Below are 8,884 nucleotides of genomic sequence, written 5' to 3'. Positions count from 1 at the left end.
GAACAGCAGCGAGCCGAGGCGGCGAACTCGGAGTCGGAGGTGGAGCCTGAGGAGCAGGTGACTGCCGTGACCGTGATGGCGGCAGATGCCGAACACATCGAGATGGGTACCGAGTCCCTGCCGAGCGCCGACGCCGCCTTCGCAGGTCAGGTCGGAGGCGCATGCGCAGCAGAGCGTCCTCCCCCCCTCTTTTCCCGGGCTTGGCGCATGCGCGCTGAGCAGTGGGGCTCCTTTCCGCTGGGGTTCCTTTCCCGCCTCTTAGCTTGGCGCATGCGCGCTGAGTAGTGGGGCTCTCCACCTCTGGGGGATTCCTCCCTCGTCCCTTAGTTTGGTGCATGCGCACTGATTAATGGAACTCCGCTGAGGGTTGCTCCGCTGCCCTTGGCTTGGCGCATGCGCACTGAGCCGTGGGGAACTCCAGCTTGTAGGGAGCGCAGCTGTAGGACGCCTCGGGCCCGTCCACACTGCCTGGGGGGGAAGTGGGGCTTGTGCCCTGCTCTCTGCTGTGCGCTGGGCGGATGTCTCCTGGGTTCCTGCAAGACTTGTGCCTGCAAGGTAGCTGCATGCCTATGGCATGGTCCCTAGCCTGGCTGCCGCCACCCAAGCCTGATGTGTCACTGGAAGGTGCCCCTTGCTGCAAGAGGGGCCAGGGCAGGAGTGTTCGTATGCCCTGACTGCCTGCCTCCACCTCATGCCACTGGTTTGCTGCCTATGTGTGTGTCTGTGTGCCTCAGGTTGGACCGATGTCACCCTGTATAGCTTTACAGCAGAGGCTGTGGCGGCATCTGCCTAGCCCCAGAGGCAGTGGCAGAGGGGATGCTGTTGCACTGACTTTTCACTCTGTGCTAGTAGGTGGAGCACAGGCTTTCTAGGGAGCTGGGTTATGTGCCCCAAGCGCCTCGTCTGAGTGGCAGTTGTTACTGGTGCTGGTGAGACAAAGCAGGCGGAGGTGTCATAGCATGTGGCATGACGGCGCTGTGTGGGCATGTCTTGAGCCGTGCTGTCCTGCAAGCAGGAGGCCTATGAGCTGACGAGGCCAACGAGCTTCAGCTTCACTCCACTGAAGTAACAACAACCTTGGGGCAAAAATCGCAGTGGAGATGAGGCACAGGTAGTGTTGCCCTCACAAAAACAAAGTCAGCACTCTTCTCCTCAGCCCCCCCCCCTCCCTTTCTCTCCTCTCCCACCTCCAGCTTCATTTTTACTAGTTCCATCCAGGCAAAAACTCTCGCTTCTAGAGTTCATTAAGCCTTTACAGCAAGATCCATATCCTGGTATAAAAACAAATGTTTCTTGCAGTGAAAACACAACCTTCGTTAAGCAGTATGTAATCATACATTTGACTCTCTCTTCCTGTCTAATTGCTGTTTCTGTCATGTTAACTACTGTTATAGTTGACTATATCCTGACCTCTAATAATACTTTACATGATAAAGTTCTGTTTGGGCATTATTTAATGAATCCTTAGCATACCACTGCTGGATATGTTATTATCTCTGCTTTCCAGGTGGCAAGACTGACAGGCATAAAATAATTAAAGTCAGGCTACCTGAGTTGCAGGACTAGAAAGAAGGCTCTATCAGCCCTTTGCTGCTTCTGACAGTATTGGTATCGCTGTTACACTAAGCATTAATTTTCCCCACATAGAATAAAGTGGAAGAGACTGTCCTTTCTCTACCTCAGCTCTTCACTTTGACATTTTCCTCAAATGCTGAATGTTGGAGACAATATCTGCCATTCAGATAGAAAAGTTTTTTCCCAGAATAATGGCTTTGTTCTTCATGTTCATATCTTACCCTGGGGGTGGCTTTGGTGTTTTTCCATTCCCAGAATGATGAAATCCTTTCTAGTATGCCATGAAGTAAAGTAGCAGAACTCAACCTAAGTAGTGTGTGCGCTCTGAATGACTTTTATGGGTAGGGTGGCCATATGTACCAGATTTGCCAGGACAGTCCCAGATTTTATAGGTTGTTTCAGCTTCCTGGCTGCTGGAGAAAATTTAAGCAGAAGTCCCAGATTGGCGAGAATCTTGGAGGTTTGTGTGGGCAGGGTTGGAGCAGCTGTTGGGATGTTCTGGGGAACATAGTGCTTTTGTCGCTGGGGCCAGGGCACCGCACAGGCTTTGTCTCCCCTGTGCTAACTCTCAGCTCAGGCCCCATCCTGGCACCTGCAGCTACATCCTGGCCATGCACCTCTGGGCCGGGCTGGACCAGCCTGGCGGCACGTGGCTAGGATATTGCCATAGTTTCCGGGATAGAGCCGGAGCCAGGAGTCAGAGAAAGCCCTCTCAGTGCCCTCAGCCTGGCTGGCGCGCTGGCCTTGGCCCCGGTGAGCTGCACTGTACTCCCAACAGCTGCTCCAGCCCTGCATGCTGCTGCACACTGCCCCAGCACACATGCATGTGTGTGGAAGTGTGCATGCCCCCTGGCAACCCCCCCTTGCCAATCTTGGATTTCCCTAACATAATTATGGTCACCATACCTTTTATAGGATCATGCACTGTTAAAAAGTGTGTTAGTTTTGTGGGTCCTGTAGAATCTGGCCTGATGAAGTCACACATACATGACGTACAGCACTCATTTTAGATACTTTCAGTTAGAGGAGGGAACGTTCAAACATGCTCATGTTTTTATAAGTGCTATATATATACCTTGTCATTTTTGTATAAACAGGTATAAACCACAAGATGCCATAAGTTTTTACCTAATTTTCCCTAAAAATAAACCTAAACATCAGAAGTAGAGAGAGAAACTGGAAAACCCTCTAGTTTTATATCTAAACTCACACTTTAAGCAAAGTGTCATTTAAGACAGATGCATTTTAGGATAGATTTTTTTGGGGCTGGTCAACAAGTGCAGCATGTTTTGGTGGTAGCAGTGATTTATTATGTAGCCTTAGGCAGGCAGGGACTCTGAGGTTTTCTGACTGCAGATGCTTCCTCAGCCTGATGAAGGGTGTTTGTACCCAAAAGCTTGCAAAGAAGAATTTTTCCAACTATTTTAGTTGGTCTGAAAAAAGATACCAGATTTACCCAAAGAACCTTGTCTTCCTTTTTATCTTGCATTTTGTCAGTTGCTGTATTTTTTAACCATGCTAACAGATTTCACCTGTCCTATAGGAGCTTCATTTTCCATTTGTTAATCACATGCTGCAAAATACCGTCCCTGCTTTGTTTAAATCTGATAAACCAACCCAAGTCTGAAGGGAATGATCAAAGTGACTTTTGTTTCTGTTATCAAAGAATATAGGTGCCCTGAAACAGAACAGATTTTCAGGGAAAAGAAACTGGAAAAAATACAAAGAAAAGGGAACATAATTGCATTTTATGGGGGTTGGGGTGTTTGGGTTTTTTTGTCATTTAGCATCCAACCAGGGCCTGTGGATATAGTTGAATATTCAAGTTCACTTCTCTTTTACATTGTAGAAGTGACCACGGTGACCGTTGCCAATGTGGGCGCTTCTGCAGACAATGTTTTCACCACATCTGTGGCAAATGCAGCATCTATTTCTGGACACGTGCTGGTAGGTATATTGTGTGCCAGGGCCTCTGCTAAGCCCTGTGTAATATCTTAGGATAAGTGAAACTCTTGGATTATGTCTGGCTGTGGTAAGATAAGAGGGTGCCTTTATGTTAAAAAAAAAAATGCAGGAATTTGGGTGCATTACCCTCAGTAAAATTAAGAGTCGCAAAAGTCAGGTGTTTCTTTGTCAGTCTGACTGTATATTTCCCACCTCCCCTGGGGGATTAAGGACCTGAAGTATGTGGCTTTCCACTCACTTTTCATAGGGCAGAATTTGGTCAGTTGGAGGCCCATTAACCATCTAGCTATTCCCACAGTAAATTACAGTAATAGGGTTCCTTCCATTGAAGCCCAAAACTAACTTATGTTTTAATTATACCAATTAAAATTCTTTATTTCTTCTGTAGTCTGGAAGAACAGCCCTTCAAATTGGGGACAGCTTGAATACTGAAAAAGCCACTCTCATAGTGGTCCACACAGATGGCAGCATTGTAGAAACCACAGGGTTGAAGGGGCCCTCAGCACCTCTCACACCAGGTATAACACAGTCCTCTGTTTTCAGTGTTACTCCCTCGGGGACATGCATCTTTATGTCAGTGAAAGTGCAGCACATTGGAGAGCTCTTTGAAGTCATGTTATAAAAAATTTTGTTACCTCTTGAAAACCTGTTTCTGTTTCCCTTACTGAGTAGTGCCTGGGAATAGGGGAAGAAATATTTTCTCCCCGTTTCTTCTATCAGAAATCTATTTCATTCTCTCATTCCTTGATTCAACCTTTTGCAAATACCTGTACAGGAAACTGTTACCTTTTCTTTGCTACTCATAAGCTATATGCAACAATATATGTTTCCCCTCATTAAAATGAAAAATTCATCTTCTTTTATTTATTGATATTGGAAAAATGTTGCAACAATGAGGAACTTTTGTCTCCTTTTTCCATACCTGGATTAAGTTTTTTAGAAGAAACAACATTTTGGACATAGGCCTATTTCTACTGAAGCCTCCTGTTGATCTTTGAAAGTCAAGAAAACTCTTATTTCTATTGCTCTGTTTGTAAAGATTGCACTTTGGCTGCTGTGTTGCTGTTTCCTTTCTGTCCACGAGATGGCACAATGACTCTTTAATACTGAGAACCACATTTCCAAAATAAAAAATAGAATATGGGAAGTACCTAACCCATCCAGCCTCCCTGAGCTAAAGCAGTCTACAGTGTTATGAAGAATTAAGTTTTAAATGACCCAAGTTAAAAGAAATTCATTGTTTTTGAGGGAAACTATTTCCCCATTTATTTAAACTCATTGGTAGGAAATGTTTTCCAATAATCAATCACCTTTATTTTCTGTCTGTTTTATATCCTAAATAATGTCATTGGTCTGGCAGGTGCTGCTAACGTATTCTCTATTCTAAATTAAAATTAAATCCATCTTAGTATATTTTTCTTGCTTAGTCTCCAGCAGTTAGGGTCAGTTACTCTACAGCTTTGATACGAACAATGAAAAGAGGTGTTCAGTGGGCCTTTTGTTTGTTTCACATTTTTTCACTTAACCCAAAGGTCCTCAGTCTCCCCCTACGCCTTTAACACCCGGTCAAGAAAAGAGCGGAACAAAGTATAACTGGGACCCATCAGTGTATGACAATGAACTTCCCGTGCGGTGCCGCAACATCAGTGGAATCCTATATAAAAACAGGCTTGGCTCAGGTAAAAATGCTTTTCATGCTTCTTCCAAAGAGAGGAAGAGTGACTTTCAGTTCCTCAATTGGTGTCCACTGGTTTTAATTTCAGTGCTCTTAGAGCTGTTTTGCTGGTAGCCCGCAAGGGTTTAAGTTGTAGCTCCCAGGCTCCTGCTGGTAGTCACTCCCCCATGGCTCCAGCTGCAACAGTTGCTGAGGGTTCTGGGCTTCCTCTCTCTCCTCTGGATTTCAGTGCCTGCCCTTGCCCAGTATGGTGTGACCTGGGAAGTTGAGGGTGAGCCTGGGCTATACTGCATGTGGGCATGCAGTGTAGCATTGTGTGTGTTGGGGGTGTTCCATGCCGTGTGTAGCCCAGGGAGGCAGTGGTTTGCCTTGGTGCAGCCTGGGGCGGGATGTTCAGACCCCAGCCCTTAGAAGCTGGATAGCTCTGTTCTTAAAACAACCTCTTATAAATGTAAGGGAGTGATTCCAGGCCAGTTTGGGCATTGCTGTCCTTGGGTGTTTGGTCCTTGCCTGTCTGGCTGAGTTTTTCTGAAGTGTAGAAAGCCTGAATTCTTTGGCTGGGTGAGTGCTTCTGTTTTGCTTTGTGCTGGCTGGAGCCATCTACCTACAGATTCTAGGGCCTATCACTGCTCTGGTTTATGTGAGGTCTATGCTAGGAACTTTCTTCACAATCCTACAGGGGCCTTTAAAAAAATGGAAGAAAAGTTTCACTTTTGACAATAATGGCTAATGGGGTAATTTCTACGTGCCACAGGTGAGTGGAGTCTTCAGGCTAGAGGTAGGTGCATGTGAAAGTAGAACTTGGAGCAGGCCAAGCATACAAAAATGAGCAGGCAGTGGTGCACACTGGTTATTACAGCCAAATTCTTAAGCAGATACAATTACCTGATATGTTGGGAGCTGCCAGACCAGTGTGTTAGAGTGTGACATGCTATGGCTTGACTACTTCACTGCATGTATACCTTTACCATCAGATGCTGTCTTGCCTTATTTCAGGAGGCCGGGGCCGATGCATTAAGCAAGGGGAAAACTGGTACAGCCCCACTGAATTTGAAGCCATGGCAGGAAGGGCCAGCAGCAAAGACTGGAAAAGAAGTATCCGCTATGCTGGGAGGCCACTACAGTGCCTTATTCACGTAAGATTAAATCTGCTCTTCTCTTTGCTCAAGAGGAATTGGGGAGAGGGGAGTTGGAGCATGGGCTATCCAGCATGCTGGCCAAAGATTTTGTGCCCTGCCTTGTGCTTAAAGTCATGGTAGGGAACAGGAGTATGCTGACCTAATTGGACAGGACAGGGAGGGGAGGGAAAAGGTGTTACTATAGGGTAGTTCAGTAACAGCAACAGGGTTGCAGCTACATTCCCCTTCAGAGGTGTATGGCAGACACGTTCCAGTGCTGCACCCTGCATGACAAATGGGGAGATGAGAGAGCCTAACAGGGCTCTCCACTGGCACTGTCTCCTTTTAATTCAGTAACCTGAGCACCTTTACTGTTGTTTTCCTGGCTGTTTTCAATCCCTCATCCTTTAGTAGATTGCTCAAGAGACTTTATAAGGAGCTTTTAAGGAGCTTGTGACATTATAAGGAGCCTGACAAAAAGTGCTGCATTCCTGTTAAACAGGACATTGACACCTGATGGGCACAGATCTTTTAAATAATTCCACACTTGTTCACCTTCCTTTTCTCTTTGCTTTGAGAGAGTTCTTCCCCCCTTCAGCATTTTCCCTGCCATTCCCTTGATTTTTGAAAAGCTGTTGTTTCTGTTGTGATCCAGGGGCCTGGAATTAGATATATTCTCATTAGGAGTAGCCTGAAGCTGTTGCTTGAGTATCTTCAAGATTGGGAAAGGGGAAGAGTTAATGACTCTTTTTAATGGTGTCTCTGTAATCTTGCAATTTCAGGATGGGATTTTAAACCCTCATGCTGCCTCTTGCACTTGTGCTGCCTGCTGTGATGACATGACCTTGGTGAGTCAGAGCTATAACCAGTTGTTTGAAAATCAGTAGGGTTGGCCTCCTAGACTAGTGTCAGTCAGTTAAGATGCTACATGGCAATCTGAGTTCCCATCATGAGCATCCTGACCTTCCTGGTTTGCCTGTGATTGGGGGAAAGGTAAGATCACCTATTTCCCAGAGCTGTCAAATGTCTCTGGTGTTCAGAGCTGCTACAGAGTAAAGCTGTTTCTTTTTTATGAGCAAACAACTTATTTGCTAAAAACAAAGAAGAAATTTGGGCACTGAAACTGTTTGAGGGCTGAAGCTGAATTTAGCAAGTAACTTTAGCTGAAGAAAAATGGAAACAGTTTAGAAAATCAAAAGTGTTTTGTTTTGACATTTTTTTAAACAAAAATGCTTTGATAATTTATTTTAAGATGGTATTTTCATTTCAAACAGTGCCAAAATTAAGACAGAGGTTAAAAAAAGAATGATCTGAAATGCCTCACTAAGAAATCCCTTCACTTAATCACTAGCAGCATTGTTTAGGTTTTTTGCTTTTTCTGAGAGACATGAACATTTTTTTCCCAAGCAAATCCTTTTTATTCCCTTCACTCCCATTTTGGTCAGTGAGCTAAGAAATTAATTATTATCACAGCTTTGCTCCTTTGATAATCATGGTAGGAAGCTATACCCACATCTTTCTAGCTGAAAGGAGCATGGTATGGGAAATTTACATTGTTCTCAGAATGTGGGTGAGAGAACAGGGATTTGGTGGTACAGGTGCAAAGCTTGTTGGCAGATACAGAGTTTGCCAAGACCTGTGATATCCCAGTCTTCAGCTTCAGCCATCGTTAGTGATGACTCTGCAGTGACTATCAGCTGTAGGGTGGAGATCAGTAATACCTTTAAAGATTGTGGACCTTAAACTTTGTTTTGGCCTGGAGTGGAGAAACAAGAACCTGTGCTGGAGTCTCTAATTGGCATTTTAGTCAAATGCAGCAGTGTCTTCCTCAGCCCAGTTTTTTACTTCCTCAGGGGTAGCTGAGGCGTGCAAATATGCTCTCCGCATTTCTGGGGAGTCAGAGTAAACATAGGTAAATCCCAGAACCACAAAAGCCTTTGTAAGAAGTACCTGTAGTAGCTGAATAGCTGCCTTCTCTTTCATCCAGAGTGGCCCAGTGCGGCTCTTTGTACCTTATAAAAGGCGGAAAAAAGAGAACGAAATGCCTACAACTCCGGTGAAAAAGGATTCTCCTAAAAACATCACCCTGCTTCCTGCCACAGCTGCTACCACTTGTAAGTTTCTGTCTCCTGGAAGAGACTTGCCATTTCTTTGTCACAAGAGAGCTAAAACCTGTTTTGTTATTGATTTTCATATTAGTGACACCCTAATACAGAATTTAGTGAACACTTGTTGCTCTTATTTGCTTGCCACTGGCACTTCTTTGATTTGACAGCAAACTTAGTCTGGTCTGGTTAGTTCATTTTCTGTTTTGGTTCTCATGCACTAGCACACCACTGCTGTGTATGAAGTGAATGTACAGTAGGAAAACTTTCAATATCAGGATCGTCCAACTATTTCTAGAAAAACAGATTTTATGAGCACCTTAAATCCTTTCATACTAAGTTCTGCAAAAAAAAAATCCTTGCTGTCAGCGAGACCTTGATTCCCATTTCTGTTATCCATTTGCTCTAGTAGTGTTGGGAGATCTGCAGAGCCTTGGCCTTGTTTC

The 8,884-nt window shown here is 45.0% G+C and overlaps 1 protein-coding gene across 2 annotated transcripts in view; it reads left to right on the top strand.

The window, feature by feature from the left end:
* Nucleotides 1-6: 6 nt before the first annotated feature.
* Nucleotides 7-8,884, top strand: part of DEAF1 (DEAF1, transcription factor) — a 39,908-nt gene continuing 31,030 nt past the window's right edge. Inside the window, exons 1-7 of one of the 2 annotated variants that reach the window (XM_014517763.1) lie at nt 7-145; nt 3,425-3,522; nt 3,929-4,058; nt 5,073-5,219; nt 6,212-6,351; nt 7,116-7,181; nt 8,321-8,447. In XM_014517763.1, the coding sequence (XP_014373249.1) occupies nt 76-145; nt 3,425-3,522; nt 3,929-4,058; nt 5,073-5,219; nt 6,212-6,351; nt 7,116-7,181; nt 8,321-8,447 (778 nt within the window). In that variant the 5' untranslated portion in view covers nt 7-75. Of the gene's footprint in view, nt 146-450; nt 556-3,424; nt 3,523-3,928; nt 4,059-5,072; nt 5,220-6,211; nt 6,352-7,115; nt 7,182-8,320; nt 8,448-8,884 lie in introns of those variants that run through there. The other variant, XM_025198553.1, reaches the window with a different exon arrangement.

Source organism: Alligator sinensis, unplaced genomic scaffold (assembly GCF_000455745.1).
Source record: "Alligator sinensis unplaced genomic scaffold, ASM45574v1 scaffold907_1, whole genome shotgun sequence".
Taxonomy (NCBI): domain Eukaryota; kingdom Metazoa; phylum Chordata; order Crocodylia; family Alligatoridae; genus Alligator; species Alligator sinensis.
This window is presented reverse-complemented; position numbering and strand designations above follow the sequence as displayed.